Source organism: Pleurodeles waltl, chromosome 2_1, assembly GCF_031143425.1.
Source record: "Pleurodeles waltl isolate 20211129_DDA chromosome 2_1, aPleWal1.hap1.20221129, whole genome shotgun sequence".
NCBI classification, from domain to species: Eukaryota; Metazoa; Chordata; class Amphibia; order Caudata; family Salamandridae; genus Pleurodeles; species Pleurodeles waltl.
Window position 1 is genome coordinate 381,267,717 of NC_090438.1, and position 19,936 is coordinate 381,287,652.

Here is a 19,936-nt window from a genome sequence, read left to right on the forward strand (position 1 = left end):
GTACTGCTAGGTCCTCCCTTCTTGGATTCTTTGATTTGCCGATGGCAAGGTTTCATGGCTGCTCTGTATGTCTCACGGTGCTTCGTACTCTATTTTCTAATTGCTTACAGTGTTGTTTTGTTGTGCAGAGTTCCCCAGCATACCAGCTGGCCTGCTTTCGTGTCCTCCACCGAGTGTTATGTTTACCAGGTACCAGGGAGCTAGCGCATTTAGTCATTAGTCAAGATGTTTGATGTAACTGTTGAGGTCGTTGGTGGGTTTTGGCTAGTTCCGGCACAGGCTGTCAAGCCTGTTCCATTCCAAGATGCTGATCCAGCTGTGTCTGATCAGGTTGTGGTGGCGACTTTTGTTTGGCAGGAGGTGTAGATTTGGAACAGTGATTTCAATTTCACTGAAACTGGTGAAGACAGGGTTGATGGTGTGTCTGGCAGAGTGTGTCAGTTCAATGACCTGATGTGTCAACCCCAGACTCTGTATGCCCTTGAGGAATCCAGTGGTGGTGTTCCCATCTTCTAGGTGGAAGTTCAAATCTCCTAGTAAGATGTGGTTGTTGGAGTTGATAGCATGGGGGCAGAAGGGTGACTAAATCACCGATGTTGTCAGTGAAAGTGGATTGTGGTCCCAGTTGTCGGTAGACAAGTATTCTGCTCTGGGTGTAGGATGCTGTGATCCGTAGTATGAAATGTAGGTAGCAATTTTCTCAGTGGCTGTAGGGCAGTTGACGGATTCTTTTATTATCATCACGATTCCTCCACCTGGTCTGGTATGGCGATCCTGATGTGCAACCTTGTGGCGATGTTGGGTGCCAACTCGAAGGTCAGCCAGGTTGCCGTACAGAAGTTTTGGTCTGGGGCGTCATTGTCCAGGATGTTCCATATTTCTGTGGCGTCTTTAATAAGTGATCAAGTATTGAGGAACATGCATGAATGGTAGACCTGGGGTGTATGTTTGTTGGTGGGTGTCAGGGGATGTGGTGGCGGCATGGAAGGACCAGGGATTATGGCCCTGGGTGCACAGATGGGCACTCAGGCTTGCTTTTGGGACACCAGCAGCGTGCCCGCACTGTGGCCTCCAGGCGGGTAAGGTGTGCGTGCTTGGTGGGAACGTGAGAGGGGAGAGGAGAGGCACATGGGAAGTACCAGATAAGGAGCAGGGAAGGAGGGAGGTGGCGTAGGAGGTGAGAGGCACAAAAATGGGCTCCAAGAGAAGAAGGCATAAGGTAAAAGAGGCAAAAGAAGGCCACAGAGAAGAAAGTAGTACAATAAAAGAAAAGAGTAAAAAGGGCAGAAAAGAGCGGAGTACAAAGTGAGAAGAATGAGAAGTAGACAGCAGAGTGAGCGAGAAAAACAGGCAAAGGCACAAGTGTCTGTAAAGGAGCAGAGATTATAAAATGCAGCAAAGTGAGAAAGAAAGAGTGCAAGCAGAGAGCAAAGAGTGCAGAGTGGAGCCAAGAGTGAGCAGAAGCTGGCACTTAAGGTGCAAGAGCCGGGTCCACAGGGGTTTTGTCCGGTCGGAGGACTGGTCCAGGTAAGTCCATGAAGGGCAGGGCCTAGGCACCTGCTTAATGGCTCGTAGGTGCTGTGGATGCCCTTAAGTAGATCCTGAGAGTTGAGAGGAGTGCAGGGAGCAGTAGGTGAGGCTTAGCGGGTGCACAGGAGAGGAGAGGCAGCGCAGGAAGAAGTATGTAAGCAGCAGGGGGAGCAGAGAAGTGAGGTGGGAAATTGGCCCCTAAAAGCACAAGGGCAGAAGGCACAAGGTAAAAGAGGCAAAATAAGACCACATAGAAAAAAGCAGAGCAAAAGAAGAAAAGAGTAGAAGTGCAGAAATGAGCAAAGAGTACAAAGCGAGCAGCAGGAAAGAGAGCAGGATAAATCAGAAAAACAGGTAATGGCACAAGAATGCAGAAATGGGTAAAAAGTACAAAATGCAAATAGTGAGAAAGACAGAACACAGAGCTAAAGAAAACAGCAAGGGGTCCACAAACAAATAGAGATTATAAAAAACAAAGTGAGAAGGAAAGAGTGGAAAACAGCAAAGAGGGAAGAGTGGAGCCGAGTGAGGGCTGGAGCAGAGGGGAGCATCAGTTGCAAGAGCCGGGTCAACGAGGGTTGACAGGAAGGACTTGTCCAGCTAAGCCCAGTGATGGCTGGGCCTAGGCACCAGTTTAACTAAATCCAGAATTAACATGTTATGGAGAATTGCCTTCTTAAGAATACACAGGTACAATATTGAAGCTTTTGGTTTGTGTACTGAATGCATAGTAAAAAGAGTATAATAATATGGAGTTATTTCGAATTGATGCAATCTGTTAAGCTGTGAAATACCATCAGTCAAATAAACAAACATCACTTCAAAAAGAATTTACAATAGCACTGGCAGGAGACAGGAACTGATCAAGCTGGAATGTGGTCTGTCTCAATCTGGTAGAAGGCATCCTTGTATCTCGTCAGGCTCAACACAAAAGGGCAACAATAAAGTAAATATAAAATCAAAAATACTGGCACTGAAGGGAACTACCTTGTGTGCGCATGTGCTATTGTGAAAAAGCAAAATGCAGTCACACAATGTGAAGTTAACCAGCCGCTTATGCAGGCTGACCCCCTGTTCCATGGTTTATGCTGCAGTGGGCAGAAGCAACAAGTGAATAACACAACAGGCCAAGTGATGAAGAGAGGTGGCTCAAAGCCCCTAAATTAAGTATATTATTTTACATATAATTGTAGTAAAATTAAAAGGTCTTGGATAACAACAGACCTAAAAAGGGCTGCCAGCAAACAGCCTTTTTTTTTTACTGAAACCACCGTCAATAGTGCAGTCCGAGCTTAGAACATTTATTTAGAGCGCTCGCCCTTCTAATAAAGTGTTTGCATTAATGAACCATAATGAAAATGTCACTTACCCAGTGTACATCTGTTCGTGGCATCAGTCGCAGTAGATTCGCATGTTTTGCAATAGCTCGCCATCTGGTGTTGGGCAGGAGTGTTACAAGTTGTTTTTCTTCGAAGAAGTCTTTCGAGTCACGGGACCGAGTGACTCCTCCTTTTGTCTCCATTGCGCATGGGCGTCGACTCCATCTTCGATTGTTTTTCCCCGCAGAGGGTGAGGTAGGAGTTGAATTGTAGTAATAGTGCCCATGCAATGGAGTGACTAAGTATGCACCTATTTAAGGTTGAGATGATACATATATAAATAGTTGAAGGTAACTTCCAAACTGCGACAGGCTCCCGGGGAGGCGGGTGGGCACATGCGAATCTACTGCGACTGATGCCACGAACAGATGTACACTAGGTAAGTGACATTTTCAGTTCGATGGCATCTGTCGCTGTAGATACGCATGTTTTGCATAGACTAGCAAGCAGTTATCTCCCCAAAAGCGGTGGATCAGCCTGTAGGAGTGGAAGTAGTCTGAAATAATGTTCTTAATACGGCTTGACCTACTGTGGCTTGTTGTGCGGATAACACGTCTACACAGTAGTGCTTGGTGAATGTGTGAGGCGTAGACCATGTGGCTGCCTTACATATTTCTTGCATTGGGATGTTTCCTAGAAAGGCCATGGTAGCACCTTTCTTTCTGGTTGAGTGTGCCCTTGGTGTAATGGGCAGCTGTCGTTTAGCTTTAAGGTAGCAGATTTGGATGCATTCAACTATCCATCTGGCTATACCTTGTTTTGATATTGGGTTTCCTGCATGAGGTTTTTGAAATGCAATAAATAGTTGTTTAGTCTTTCTGATGTTTTTTGTTCTGTCAATGTAATACATCAATGCTCTTTTGACATCTAATGTATGTAGTGCCCTTTCAGCTACGGTATCTGGCTGTGGAAAGAACACTGGAAGTTCCACTGTTTGATTTAGATGGAACGGTGAAATAACCTTTGGCAAAAATTTAGGATTGGTCCTTAGGACGACCTTATTCTTGTGTAGTTGTATAAAAGGTTCCTGTATTGTAAACGCCTGAATCTCGCTTACTCTTCTTAGGGAAGTAATGGCGATGAGAAATGCCACCTTCCAGGTTAGGAACTGTATTTCGCAGGAGTGCATGGGTTCAAAAGGTGGACCCATAAGTCTAGTTGGGACAACATTTAGGTTCCATGAAGGAACAGGTGGTGTTCTTGGTGGTATAATTCTCCTAAGGCCCTCCATGAATGCTTTATTGACTGGTATCTTATATAGGGAAGTTGAATAGGTAATCTGCAGGTATGCAGATATTGCTGCAAGGTGTATTTTAATGGAAGAGAAAGCCAGGTTAGATTTTTGTAAGTGAAGCAAGTAACCCACTACATGTTCTGGAGTTGTGTGTAATGGTTGTATTTGATTAATATGGCAGTAGCAAACAAACCTCTTCCATTTACTTTGTAAGGAAATGCCTCCTTGGCATGGTTGCCCCCTGACTTTTTGCCTTTGCTGATGCTATGTTTACAATTGAAAGTGTGCTGAGGCCTGCTAACCAGGCCCCAGCACCAGTGTTCTTTCCCTAACCTGTACTTTTGTATCCACAATTGGCAGACCCTGGCATCCAGATAAGTCCCTTGTAACTGGTACTTCTAGTACCAAGGGCCCTGATGCCAAGGAAGGTCTCTAAGGGCTGCAGCATGTCTTATGCCACCCTGGAGACCTCTCACTCAGCACAGACACACTGCTTGCCAGCTTGTGTGTGCTAGTGAGGACAAAACGAGTAAGTCGACATGGCACTCCCCTCAGGGTACCATGCCAGCCTCTCACTGCCTATGCAGTATAGGTAAGACACCCCTCTAGCAGGCCTTACAGCCCTAAGGCAGGGTGCACTATACCATAGGTGAGGGTACCAGTGCATGAGCATGGTACCCCTACAGTGTCTAAACAAAACCTTAGACATTGTAAGTGCAGGGTAGCCATAAGAGTATATGGTCTGGGAGTCTGTCAAACACGAACTCAACAGCACCATAATGGCTACACTGAAAACTGGGAAGTTTGGTATCAAACTTCTCAGCACAATAAATGCACACTGATGCCAGTGTACATTTTATTGCAAAATACACCCCAGAGGGCACCTTAGAGGTGCCCCCTGAACCTTAACCGACTGTCTGTGTAGGCTGACTAGTTCCAGCAGCCTGCCACACTAGAGACATGTTGCTGGCCCCATGGGGAGAGTGCCTTTGTCACTCTGAGGCCAGTAACAAAGCCTGCACTGGGTGGAGATGCTAACACCTCCCCCAGACAGGAGCTGTAACACCTGGCGGTGAGCCTCAAAGGCTCACCCCTTTGTCACAGCACCGCAGGACACTCCAGCTTAGTGGAGTTGCCCGCCCCCTCCGGCCACGGCCCCCACTTTTGGCGGCAAGGCTGGAGGAAACAAAGAAAACAACAAGGAGGAGTCACTGGCCAGTCAGGACAGCCCCTAAGGTGTCCTGAGCTGAGGTGACTAACTTTTAGAAATCCTCCATCTTGCAGATGGAGGATTCCCCCAATAGGATTAGGGATGTGACCCCCTCCCCTTGGGAGGAGGCACAAAGAGGGTGTACTCACCCTCAGGGCTAGTAGCCATTGGCTACTAACCCCCCAGACCTAAACACGCCCTTAAATTTAGTATTTAAGGGCTCTCCCTGAACCTAGAAACTAGATTCCTGCAACTACAAGAAGAAGGACTGCCTAGCTGAAAACCCCTGCAGAGGAAGACCAGAAGACAACAACTGCCTTGGCTCCAGAAACTCACCGGCCTGTCTCCTGCCTTCCAAAGAACTCTGCTCCAGCGACGCCTTCCAAAGGGACCAGCGACCTCTGAATCCTCTGAGGACTGCCCAGCTTCAAGAAAGACTAGAAACTCCCGAGGACAGCGGCACTGCTCCAAGAGAACTGCAACTTTGTTACAAGGAGCAGATTTAAAGACCCCTGCAACTCCCCGCAAGAAGCGTGAGACTTGCAACACTGCACCCGGCGACCCCTACTCGACTGGTGAAGAACAACCAACTCAGGGAGGACCCTCCGGCGACTCTACGACTGTGAGTAACCAAAGTTGTCCCCCTTGAGCCCCCACAGCGACGCCTGCAGAGGGAATCCCCAGGCTCCCCCTGACCGCGACTGTCTGAACTCCATTTCCCGACGGCTGGAAAAGACCCTGCACCCGCAGCCCCCAGCCCCTAAAGAAACGGAACTTCTGTGCAGGAGTGACCCCCCAGGAGGCCCTCTCCCTTGCCCAGGTGGTGGCTACCCCGAGGAGCCCCCCCCTTGCCTGCATCGCTGAAGAGACCCCTTGGTCTCCCATTGAAAACTAAAGGAAACCAGACGCTTGTTTGCACACTGCACCCGGCCGCCCCCGCGCTGCTGAGGGTGTACTTTCTGTGTGGACTTGTGTCCCCCCCGGTGCCCTACAAAACCCCCCTGGTCTGCCCTCCGAAGACTCGGGTACTTACCTGCTGGCAGACTGGAACCGGGGCACCCCCTTCTCTCCATTATTTTGGGCACCTCTTTAACCTTTGCACCTGACCGGCCCTGAGCTGCTGGTGTGTTAACTTTGGGGTTGCTCTGAACCCCCAACGGTGGGCTACCTTGGACCAAAAACTGAAACCTGTAAGTGACTTACTTACCTGTTAAAACTAACATTACTTTACCTCCCCCAGGAACTGTGAAAATTGCACTAAGTGTACACTTTTAAAACAGCTTATTGTGTTTTATGTGAAAAGTATACATGCTAATGAAATGATTCAAAGTTCCTAAAGTACTTACCTGCAATACCTTTCAAATGAGATATTACATGTAGAATTTGAACCTGTGGTTCTTAAAATAAAATAAGAAAAGATATTTTTCTATAACAAAACCTATTGGCTGGATTTGTCTCCGAATGTGTGTTCCTCATTTATTGCCTGTGTGTATGTACAACAAATGCTTAACACTACTCCTTTGATAAGCCTACTGCTCGACCACACTACCACAAAATAGAGCATTAGTATTATCTCTTTTTGCCACTATCTTACCTCTAAGGGGAACCCTTGGACTCTGTGCATGCTATTCCTTACTTTGAAATAGAACACACAGAGCCAACTTCCTACATTGGTGGATCAGCGGTGGGGTACAAGACTTTGCATTTGCTGGACTACTCAGCCAATACCTGATCACACGACAAACTCCAAAAATTGTCATTAGAAATTGATTTTTGCAATTTGAAATTGTTCTAAATTCTTTAAAGTCCTGCTAGGGCCTTGTGTTAGTCCCTGTTAGCATTTCTTTTAGAGTTTAAAAGTTTGTTAAAAGTTTGAATTAGATTCTAGAACTAGTTTTAGTTTCTTAAAAAGTATTCCAACTTTTAGAAGCATAATGTCTAATACAGATGTGAATGTGGTGGAACTCGACACCACACCTTACCGCCATCTACAGATGAGAGAGCTAAGGTCACTCTGTAAAATCAAGAAAATAACAATGAGCTCTAGACCTACCAAACAACAGCTCCAGGAGCTGTTGGCAGAGTATGAAAGAGCCAACCCCTCTGTGGATGGCAACACAGAGGATGAGGATAGTGACTTGGAGGAAGATTCCCCCCTACCAGTCCTATCTAGGGAGGGCAGGGCCTCTCAAGCCCTGACTCCACAAGTACTAGTCAAAGATGCTAGTTCCCTCACAGGAGGGACCAACTTCTCTGAAATCACTGAGGATAACTCCAGTGAAGAGGACATCCAGTTAGCCAGGTTGGCCAAAAGATTGGCTTTGGAAAGACAGATCCTAGCCATAGAAAGGGAAAGACAAGAGATGGGCCTAGGACCCATCAATGGTGGCAGCAACATAAATAGGGTCAGAGATTCTCCTGACATGTTGAAAATCCCTAAAGGGATTGTAACTAAATATGAAGATGGTGATGACATCACCAAATGGTTCACAGCTTTTGAGAGGGCTTGTGGAACCAGAAAAGTGAACAAATCTCACTGGGGTGCTCTCCTTTGGGAAATGTTCACAGGAAAGTGTAGGGATAGACTCCTCACACTCTCTGGAAAAGATGCAGAATCTTATGACCTCATGAAGGGTACCCTGATTGAGGGCTTTGGATTCTCCACTGAGGAGTAAAGGATTAGATTCAGGGGGGCTCAAAAATCCTCGAGCCAGACCTGGGTTGACTTTGTAGACTACTCAGTAAAAACACTAGATGGTTGGATTCAAGGCAGTGGTGTAAGTAATTATGATGGGCTGTACAATTTATTTGTGAAAGAACACCTGTTAAGTAATTGTTTCAATGACAAACTGCATCAGCATCTGGTAGACCTAGGACCAATTTCTCCCCAAGAATTGGGAAAGAAGGCGGACCATTGGGTCAAGACAAGGGTGTCCAAAACTTCCACAGGGGGTGACCAAAAGAAAGGGGTCACAAAACCTCCCCAGGGGAAAGGTGGTGAGACAGCCAAAAACAAAAATAGTAAAGAGTCTTCTACGGGCCCCCAAAAACCTGCACAGGAGGGTGGGCCCAGAGCCTCTTCACAAAACAATTCTGGGTACAAGGGTAAAAACTTTGATCCCAAAAAGGCCTGGTGTCGTAGCTGTAGTCAGTCTGGACACCAAACTGGAGACAAGGCCTGTCCCAAGAAAGATACCACTTCTAACTCCCATCCAGCTAAAACTGGAATGGCCAGTCTCCAAGTGGGATCAACAGTGTGCCCAGAGCAAATCAGGTGTCACACTGAAGCTACATTAGTCTCTGAGGGTGGGGTGGATTTAGCCACACTGGCTGCCTGGCCCCCTAACATGCAGAAATACAGGCAGCAGCTCTTAATTAATGGGACAAGTGTGGAGGGCCTGAGGGATACAGGTGCCAGTGTCACTATGGTGACAGAGAAACTGGTTTCCCCTGGCCAATACCTGGCTGGACAAACTTATCCAGTCACCAACGCGGACAATCAGACTAAAGTACATCCCATGGCAATGGTAACTTTAGAGTGGGGAGGGGTCAATGGCCTGAAACAGGTGGTGGTCTCCTCAAATATCCCAGTAGACTGTTTGCTTGGAAATGACCTGGAGTCCTCAGCATGGGCTGAGGTAGAACTGAAAACCCATGCAGCCATGCTGGGTATCCCTGAACTGGTGTGTGTCAAGACAAGGGCACAGTGCAAGGCTCAGGGTGAAAAAGTAGAGCTGGAGTCTGGAAGAAAGGCCCAGCCTACCAAGAGGAAAGGACAGTCAGCTGGGAAACCAGCTGCAACACAGCAAGAAAAAGAGAACCTCTCTTCTCAGGAAGAAGTTCTGCCCTCTGAGGGAACTGAGCCTATGGAGCTGGAACCTTATCAGGTTGAGCTCTTAGGCCCAGGGGGACCCTCAAGGGAAGAGTTGTGTAAGGGACAAGAAACCTGTCCCCCTCTTGAAGGCCTTAGGCAGCAAGCTGCTGAAGAGTCCAATGGCAAGAAAAATGGAACACATAGGGTCTATTGGGAAGATGGACTCCTGTACACTGAGGCAAGAGATCCCACACCTGGTGCCACTAGGAGAGTGGTAGTGCCTCAGGGTTTCAGAGAGTTTATTCTGACCTTAGCCCATGATATTCCCCTTGCTGGGCATTTGGGACAAACCAAGACGTGGGAGAGGTTAGTCAACCACTTCTACTGGCCCAATATGTCCCAGAAGGTTAAGGAGTTTTGCCTCTCCTGCCCCACCTGTCAAGCCAGTGGTAAGACAGGTGGACATCCAAAGGCCCCCCTTATTCCACTTCCAGTGGTGGGGGTCCCCTTTGAAAGAGTGGGTGTGGACATAGTTGGTCCACTAGAACCTCCCACAGCCTCAGGAAATATGTACATCCTAGTAGTAGTGGATCATGCTACTAGGTATCCTGAAGCTATTCCCCTTAGGTCGACTACTGCCCCTGCAGTAGCCAAGGCCCTCATTGGTATCTTTACCAGAGTGGGTTTCCCTAAGGAGGTGGTGTCTGACAGAGGTACCAACTTCATGTCAGCATACCTGTAAGGAAATGCCTCCTTGGCATGGTTGCCCCCTGACTTTTTGCCTTTGCTGATGCTATGTTTACAATTGAAAGTGTGCTGAGGCCTGCTAACCAGGCCCCAGCACCAGTGTTCTTTCCCTAACCTGTACTTTTGTATCCACAATTGGCAGACCCTGGCATCCAGATAAGTCCCTTGTAACTGGTACTTCTAGTACCAAGGGCCCTGATGCCAAGGAAGGTCTCTAAGGGCTGCAGCATGTCTTATGCCACCCTGGAGACCTCTCACTCAGCACAGACACACTGCTTGCCAGCTTGTGTGTGCTAGTGAGGACAAAACGAGTAAGTCGACATGGCACTCCCCTCAGGGTGCCATGCCAGCCTCTCACTGCCTATGCAGTATAGGTAAGCCACCCCTCTAGCAGGCCTTACAGCCCTAAGGCAGGGTGCACTATACCATAGGTGAGGGTACCAGTGCATGAGCATGGTACCCCTACAGTGTCTAAACAAAACCTTAGACATTGTAAGTGCAGGGTAGCCATAAGAGTATATGGTCTGGGAGTCTGTCAAACACGAACTCCACAGCACCATAATGGCTACACTGAAAACTGGGAAGTTTGGTATCAAACTTCTCAGCACAATAAATGCACACTGATGCCAGTGTACATTTTATTGTAAAATACACCACAGAGGGCACCTTAGAGGTGCCCCCTGAAACTTAACCGACTGTCTGTGTAGGCTGACTAGTTCCAGCAGCCTGCCACACTAGAGACATGTTGCTGGCCCCATGGGGAGAGTGCCTTTGTCACTCTGAGGCTAGTAACAAAGCCTGCACTGGGTGGAGATGCTAACACCTCCCCCAGGCAGGAGCTGTGACACCTGGCGGTGAGCCTCAAAGGCTCACCCCTTTGTCACAGCCCAGCAGGGCACTCCAGCTTAGTGGAGTTGCCCGCCCCCTCCGGCCACGGCCCCCACTTTTGGCGGCAAGGCTGGAGGGAACAAAGAAAGCAACAAGGAGGAGTCACTGGCCAGTCAGGACAGCCCCTAAGGTGTCCTGAGCTGAGGTGACTCTGACTTTTAGAAATCCTCCATCTTGCAGATGGAGAATTCCCCCAATAGGGTTAGGATTGTGACCCCCTCCCCTTGGGAGGAGGCACAAAGAGGGTGTACCCACCCTCAGGGCTAGTAGCCATTGGCTACTAACCCCCCAGACCTAAACACGCCCTTACATTTAGTATTTAAGGGCTACCCTGAACCCTAGAAAATGAGATTCCTGCAACTACAAGAAGAAGGACTGCCTAGCTGAAAACCCCTGCAGAGGAAGACCAGAAGACGACAACTGCCTTGGCTCCAGAAACTCACCGGCCTGTCTCCTGCCTTCCAAAGATCCTGCTCCAGCGACGCCTTCCAAAGGGACCAGCGACCTCGACATCCTCTGAGGACTGCCCCTGCTTCGAAAAGACAAGAAACTCCCGAGGACAGCGGACCTGCTCCAAGAAAGGCTGCAACTTTGTTTCCAGCAGCCTTGAAAGAACCCTGCAAGCTCCCCGCAAGAAGCGTGAGACTTGCAACACTGCACCCGGCGACCCCGACTCGGCTGGTGGAGATCCAACACCTCAGGAGGGACCCCAGGACTACTCTGATACTGTGAGTACCAAAACCTGTCCCCCCTGAGCCCCCACAGCGCCGCCTGCAGAGGGAATCCCGAGGCTTCCCCTGACCGCGACTCTTTGAATCCTAAGTCCCGACGCCTGGGAGAGACCCTGCACCCGCAGCCCCCAGGACCTGAAGGACCGGACTTTCACTGGAGAAGTGACCCCCAGGAGTCCCTCTCCCTTGCCCAAGTGGAGGTTTCCCCGAGGAACCCCCCCCTTGCCTGCCTGCAGCGCTGAAGAGATCCCGAGATCTCTCATAGACTAACATTGCGAACCCGACGCTTGTTTCTACACTGCACCCGGCCGCCCCCGCGCTGCTGAGGGTGAAATTTCTGTGTGGACTTGTGTCCCCCCCGGTGCCCTACAAAACCCCCCTGGTCTGCCCTCCGAAGACGCGGGTACTTACCTGCTGGCAGACTGGAACCGGGGCACCCCCTTCTCCATTGAAGCCTATGCGTTTTGGGCACCACTTTGGACTCTGCACCTGACCGGCCCTGAGCTGCTGGTGTGGTGACTTTGGGGTTGCTCTGACCCCCCAACGGTGGGCTACCTTGGACCAAGAACTGAACCCTGTAAGTGTCTTACTTACCTGGTAAAACTAACAAAAACTTACCTCCCCCAGGAACTGTGAAAATTGCACTGTGTCCACTTTTAAAACAGCTATTTGTCAATAACTTGTAAAGTATACATGCAATTGTTATGATTTAAAGTTCCTAAAGTACTTACCTGCAATACCTTTCAAATGAGATATTACATGTAGAATTTGAACCTGTGGTTCTTAAAATAAACTAAGAAAAGATATTTCTCTATAACAAAACCTATTGGCTGGATTTGTCTCTGAGTGTGTGTACCTCATTTATTGTCTATGTGTATGTACAACAAATGCTTAACACTACTCCTTGGATAAGCCTACTGCTCGACCACACTACCACAAAATAGAGCATTAGTATTATCTCTTTTTACCACTATTTTACCTCTAAGGGGAACCCTTGGACTCTGTGCATGCTATTCCTTACTTTGAAATAGCACATACAGAGCCAACTTCCTACACAGGGTAGCCATAAGAGTATATGGTCTGGGAGTCTGTTTTACACGAACTCCACAGCACCATAATGGCTACACTGAAAACTGGGAAGTTTGGTATCAAACTTCTCAGCACAATAAATGTACACTGATGCCAGTGTACATTTTATTGTAAAATACACCACAAAGGGCACCTTAGAGGTGCCCCCTGAAACTTAACCGACTATCTGTGTAGGCTGACTGGTTCCAGCAGCCTGCCACACTAGAGACATGTTGCTGGCCCCATGGGGAGAGTGCCTTTGTCACTCTGAGGCCAGTAACAAAGCCTGCACTGGGTGGAGATGCTAACACCTCCCCCAGGCAGGAGCTGTAACACCTGGCGGTGAGCCTCAAAGGCTCACCCCTTTGTCACAGCACCGCAGGACACTCCAGCTTAGTGGAGTTGCCCGCCCCCTCCGGCCACGGCCCCCACTTTTGGCAGCAAGGCTGGAGGAAACAAAGAAAACAACAAGGAGGAGTCACTGGCCAGTCAGGACAGCCCCTAAGGTGTCCTGAGCTGAGGTGACTCTAACTTTTAGAAATCCTCCATCTTGCAGATGGAGGATTCCCCCAATAGGATTAGGGATGTGACCCCCTCCCCTTGGGAGGAGGCACAAAGAGGGTGTACTCACCCTCCGGGCTAGTAGCCATTGGCTACTAACCCCCCAGACCTAAACACGCCCTTAAATTTAGTATTTAAGGGCTTCCCTGAACCTAAGAATTTAGATTCCTGCAACTTACCTGAAGAAGAAGGACTGCTGAGCTGAGAAACCCCTGCAGAGGAAGAACAGAAGACACCAACTGCTTTGGCTCCAGACTTACCGGCCTGTCTCCTGCCTTCCAAAGAAACCTGCTCCAGCGACTCTTTCCAAGGGACCAGCGACCTCTGAATCCTCTGAGGACTGCCCAGCTTCAAGAAAGACTAGAAACTCCCGAGGACAGCGGCACTGCTCCAAGAGAACTGCAACTTTGTTACAAGGAGCAGATTTAAAGACCCCTGCAACTCCCCGCAAGAAGCGTGAGACTTGCAACACTGCACCCGGCGACCCCGACTCGACTGGTGAAGAACAACCAACTCAGGGAGGACCCTCCGGCGACTCTACGACTGTGAGTAACCAAAGTTGTCCCCCCTGAGCCCCCACAGCGACGCCTGCAGAGGGAATCCCCAGGCTCCCCCTGACCGCGACTGTCTGAACTCCATTTCCCGACGGCTGGAAAAGACCCTGCACCCGCAGCCCCCAGCCCCTAAAGAAACTGAACTTCTGTGCAGGAGTGACCCCCAGGAGGCCCTCTCCCTTGCCCAGGTGGTGGCTACCCCGAGGAGCCCCCCCCTTGCCTGCCTGCATCGCTGAAGAGACCCCTTGGTCTCCCATTGAAAACTAAAGGAAACCCGACGCTTGTTTGCACACTGCACCCGGCCGCCCCCGCGCTGCTGAGGGTGTACTTTCTGTGTGGACTTGTGTCCCCCCCGGTGCCCTACAAAACCCCCCTGGTCTGCCCTCCGAAGACGCGGGTACTTACCTGCTGGCAGACTGGAACCGGGGCACCCCCTTCTCTCCATTATAGCCTATGTGTTTTGGGCACCTCTTTGACCTTTGCACCTGACCGGCCCTGAGCTGCTGGTGTGATAACTTTGGGGTTGCTCTGAACCCCCAACGGTGGGCTACCTTGGACCAAAAACTGAAACCTGTAAGTGACTTACTTACCTGTTAAAACTAACATTACTTTACCTCCCCCAGGAACTGTGAAAATTGCACTGGGTCCACTTTTAAAACAGCTTATTGTGTTTTATGTGAAAAGTATACATGCTAATGAAATGATTCAAAGTTCCTAAAGTACTTACCTGCAATACCTTTCAAATGAGATATTACATGTAGAATTTGAACCTGTGGTTCTTAAAATAAACTAAGAAAAGATATTTTTCTATAACAAAACCTATTGGCTGGATTTGTCTCAGAGTGTGTGTTCCTCATTTATTGCCTGTGTGTATGTACAACAAATGCTTAACACTACTCCTTTGATAAGCCTACTGCTCGACCACACTACCACAAAATAGAGCATTAGTATTATCTCTTTTTGCCACTATCTTACCTCTAAGGGGAACCCTTGGACTCTGTGCATGCTATTCCTTACTTTGAAATAGCACATACATAGCCAACTTCCTACAACGCCCAATTGCAAAATCTGCCGATTGGACACCATTTACCCTGACTGTCGCCATGGGGCTTCCATAGAGGAGCTTGATCCAATCCTGGAACATAGCACCAAAGTCGTATTTCTTCAGGACCTGCATTAGGAAGGGCCTGTGGACCGCGCCAAATGCTTTTTGAGCCTCTGTGAGGAAGACGTGTGCGTCTGTCCGATGTCAGACTGTCTCTCGGCAGTTGTACAATCGATGCAGATTAAGTCTGGTCAACCTCTGTGGCATGATTGATCGTTATGGATTAGGGGGCTAATTACTTTTTTTTTTTTTTTTCACCCTTGCGGCCATTATCAATGTCAATATTTTGGTTTCTATGTTCAATAGTGAGATTGGTCGATACGAGCCACAATTCATGGGCGGGTTCCCTGCTTTATGTATTATGGCTCTTCGGAGATCTGAGGGAGGATCTCTTCTTTTCTCGCTTCTTCACAGAGTTTCAATAGGTGGCTGCCAAGATGGAGGAGTTACTTTTAAAAATCTCTGCTGGTATATCGTTAGAGCAGGGAACCTTTCCTATTTGTAACCTGGCAATAGCCGCTTGGACCTCAGATATGATGTTCACCTCTAATTCCTCTCTGTCTTCAGGTGGAGACTTGGCATAGGGAAGGTCGCCAGCAGGACTCAATTTGTGGGGTGTCAGCTAGCGGTAGTTCTTCGTAGAAGGTCTTGTAGTATTTGGCGAACGCCTGTGCTATTGCGGTGTCTGTGGTTTGGAAAGTAATCACCTCATCTACAATATTGTGGACCCACTGTGCCTCTCATCTTCCAGGCCAAGCCAGTATCCTGCCTGTTTTATCTCATAAAGTTTGTGTTGGGTTGCAAGAATTGGGGATCTCCCCTTCCTATCAGCTAGAGCGTGGTATTTTTTCCAGAGTAGTGTTATGGTGCACACCCCTGTGGGTCCACTGTGGGATCTAGTTTCTTTTCAAGGGAAAGCAGTCTATCTTCTTTGGTTTCCGTGGCTATTTCTTTTTTACGCTTATGCAACACTTATTTGTTAGGAAGGGGTAGTACTCACCTGCTGCCACAGGCTAGTGCCAGACACAAAAGTGGCATCCACAGTACCCTCCTCAAAACACTAGTGTCTAAGACAGCCCTGAAGGACTGGATTTGTACTCCCTCTTGAACCCACAGAAGTGGACTTCAAGCATCCAGTGACTGGCCTGTTCACTGGTGACGGTACAAAAGGCCTTTATCTGCAACTGACCAACTGACCAACCTGAACAGGATCTGCCTTGTACCTTACTACTAGCCTCTGCTGGAGTAATTCTTGACCCCCCAAGTGGTGGTTCTTAGGTCCTGGAATCCTGGCCTATCCTGTACTGCTCCTAATATTCTAAAAAAATAAAAAAAAATAAAAACCCTGGAACTTAGAAGCATGTTGGCACCAAAGAGGTCTTGAGGACTGGGACAAGCCTACCAAGTCAATCGTAAAAAAGTGCCTTGCAGCTGAGCTGAAGATTCAGGTTTACCACACACTGAACTTTTCTACACCAGCATATCCGCCATAGCTGGACCTTGTGGAGAAGGTGTCTGTTCTTTGGAGAGCGCTCTTGGGCTGCAGCCTTATCCTGCTGGAAGATGAGCTCCAAAAAAGTGACTAAGTGCAGACATGGAAATCTTCACCGGGGTAGGGGGCTACAATTATTGGTCCAGCAACGGACCTTCCTTGGATGCCAAATTTGAATTTCTTTGGCTCACTGCTTTCCCATCAAAAGTGAACAGTTTCACTGGGACCATGTCCAATGGCTACCTAAACTTGTGCAGTTCTCCTCAGCCGCAGCCTGCTGCCTTGTCCCGCTGAAGATTTTGGACTTCCATTTCAGAGTCCAAGGATGAAACTTCCGACTGGGTTGAACCTGGTTTCTGTATCCGACCCATGCTTCATTGAGGTTGGCCTCAAATCTCACCAGGGTCCTGGTCTACTGTGCCATATTGACTATAGATGATGTTTAATACTTTTATGAGCTATTTTTATGCTATAAAACACTTTTTAAGAGCAGGCAGGGATCCCTCAGAACCATTGCCTACTCTTAAAAAGTGAAAGTATGGAAAACAGGCTGCATAAAAAAATAAAAAAAGATTGCTTTATTTAAAATCATTCACACAAATGGTAGTCTGCTGACCCCAGCAGGCCACCATCCCTGTGGTTTTAGCGATTTCCAATGGATCGCAAACCGAGACCTATCTCATTAATATTCATGAGGTAGGTCTGTTTGCACCCCACTAGAAATCGCAAAATGTGTCAAACACACATTTATACATTGGTATTTGCGATTGCCAAATATCACAGAGCGCAAAAATTTGCTATTCCGCAATCGCAAACTATTACCTTTGTACATGTGGGCCCCAGTCCTTAAAAATCTCAAACTCATTTTAATAACAGCCTTTGCCTCCTCTAGACAGTTATGAAACTTGACATACTTAACTATGATTCTGAAAACAAAGGACTGGGAGGTTTTAAAGTTTGAGTGTAGCAGAGAAAGTTATGATGGATTGTGAAATGGAATGCAGACCAAAAATTATGCTGTACTAAAGCCGCCTCTTATCTACAGTAAAGTGTGAACAAAAACAAATACACTTCTGGGTCTGTAGTTTCAGTGAAAACTCCAAGTTACTCCACCGTGAATACAGCCCACTGCCCACTTACTCTCTGTGTTTCCTGCTTGCTGAGTGGCAGTTCCACTGTCTTTTTGGTCTTGAGTTTATTTAACTGCTTCTTAACAGTCGCTAACGAGGAGGATGGTTTGATGGGTTTCATTAGCTCTAAAAGATGTATCTTCTCACCAGCGCCTGTAAAAAGGAAGTAAATTAGTAAATAACCCAGTGCCAGTTTATTTCCACTAGTATACCTTTTATGAGGAAAACTACTCAAATTTAAAGTTTATTTAGTCAAGAAATAACAGTTCCTATACCTTGGATCAGACTGAGTTATGGAGTACACTCACAAATGGCCTCCATACTTGGCAGTTCAATTCTCAGGTAATTGCTCTACATAGTGAAGCTTCAATTATAACGATCTCAATTGCAATATAACACTAATGGGACCGTAGAGTTAGTTACAACTAGATCTCACTAAGGAAAAGTAGGCTGAGTGGCATCAAATACCTGAAACAGAACTACTCAAAGGTTTTCCTTGCAATTGTATTAAAGAACCGGTAAACTTACTTCCCAAACCTGACTGTTGTCTCTCAAACAACTGCATTCATCCTTACCCTACCAATCTATCTGAAATTTCTGTTTCATCTTGGACATAAAAAAAAAAATAAAAAAAAAAAAGTTGAATCTGCTCAAAATCAGATCCACATTATTATAAATAAAGCCAAGCCTTTGGCCCCTGTTCCAGGAATGCTGGTGAGTTTAACATTGGAAGTTCTGTATTACCCAGTGTACCTAAATTTTCCCCAGTACCAGAGTCACTTTACATGTCACAGCTGGCGCTGCACTAGTCCCAGAAATTACAATCAAGTCACCTCCATTCAGATCTCTCCCTTACGAGTCCCACTTCAAGCCTGATTTCTAATCCATACAGTATGATGTTGTACAAAGCTATTTTTGCTTAAGCAATATACACATAATAGAAATGTATTGGGTGTAATGTTGCCAATGTCAAGCAAGGCAATCATGTGCATAAAGAAGCTTACATTTAAAAAAAACAAGATTATAGCACAATTATTCTTTGACCTTATCTCAACTTCAGAATCTTTCAAACTTGTCAACACTATGGCCTTCTGTAAGGGTTAAATAGAACATCAAACTGTATTTAAGAATATTTACAAACAAGTAAAGTAAGACACAAAAGCAAGGTTTCACTTTTAGGCTTGCCTTATTTACATGCTATAAATGGACAAGGCTGAGCCCAGGAGAACGTAAGCAGTCTGAAGTTAGCTGAAAACCACTTCTTACGTCTCCTAGCTAACCCAGTCAGCACTCTGCTTATTCCCTTCCGGTTAAATGTAGGCCTCAGATCTCTCACTAAAGAAGTGGGCCTTATGTTGGCATAGGATCAGGGCGATCCCAGAACTTTTGCCATACCAGCAGGGACTGGAGTACGTTCCTAAGTTATCTAGGGCTTCTAGAATCCTATGGTTCAGGTGTGAAAACGCAAACTGACTGATAAGCAAAGTGGGAGCCTTTGGTCCCTCCCAAGGATGCCTGTGGCTCTCGAAATCAACACTCGACGGTCTACACTGGTGATTTATAGATAGTATGATTTCTGGTAATGGAAGGGTGGGTTCCCTTACTGCTTCTTTTCTTGAATTTAAAGATGATTACATTACAGAAGAGTTTGCGGATGAGATTGAACCCGCTCTAGCCAAAGTACTGTATCTGAAATTCTGATTTGGGACTCTGTCACTTTGTTCAGTTATGCCAAAGTGGCAGCGCATCCAAAGAGTGATATGCGTATTGTCCCTTCTGTCCCCAAATGAAAGAGTCTATTGCTCATGTTGTCATTTTATGCCCGAATTACCATGGGTACAGAAGGAAGTGATGCTTACCGCTAAAACGCAACGTGGGGATTAGGGATTGTAGATTGGTCATCAGGATCCTGAGAAGTGACACAAGTCAACCTACAGTATTTGCAGTCTCCAGTTTCTTGCTGAACCTGTGGAGGCTCAGGAAAAAGGCTAGCCCTCTGAATGGTGTTGCTGTATGACCGCTTCTGCTACTAGAACTGCAAGCTAGATGTGATGGGTGTAGTAAATATTGCAAAGAGGTCCCAACATTCCTTTTTTCTAGGCTTATGGCTGGACCATGTCTACTGTTCTGTTATTGAATTAATTTTATGTACATCTTACTTATTTATTCTATTATCAGTTTTAACAGTTTTTATTGTATTTTCTGTATGTGCTTTTATGGTGGTTATGCCGAAAAAAAAATTGATAGACTATCAACGGACATTCTAGGGTGATTGTGAGGAGGCTAGAAGAGTTTCACTGGCATAATATGCTGAGATTAATAGCCATTTGAGCTTACTTGGCAAACAAGAAAGCAGTTATGAGTTAACAAGGGCAGAGCAGTTCAGATAATAAGCCAAGTAGTTCAAACCATCTGAAACCTAAAGGAGACAGTGTAAGGAAATGCCTCCTTGGCATGGTTACCCCCTGACTTTTTGCCTTTGCTGATGCTATG

The 19,936-nt window shown here is 47.1% G+C and overlaps 1 protein-coding gene across 1 annotated transcript in view; it reads right to left on the reverse strand.

Moving 5' to 3' along the window:
- Positions 1-19,936, reverse strand: part of UTP14A (UTP14A small subunit processome component) — a 385,668-nt gene that overhangs the window by 286,193 nt on the left and 79,539 nt on the right. The window contains exon 5 of the mRNA XM_069212909.1: positions 17,454-17,596. Within this exon, the coding sequence (XP_069069010.1) occupies positions 17,454-17,596 (143 nt within the window). The remainder of the gene's footprint in view (positions 1-17,453; positions 17,597-19,936) is intronic.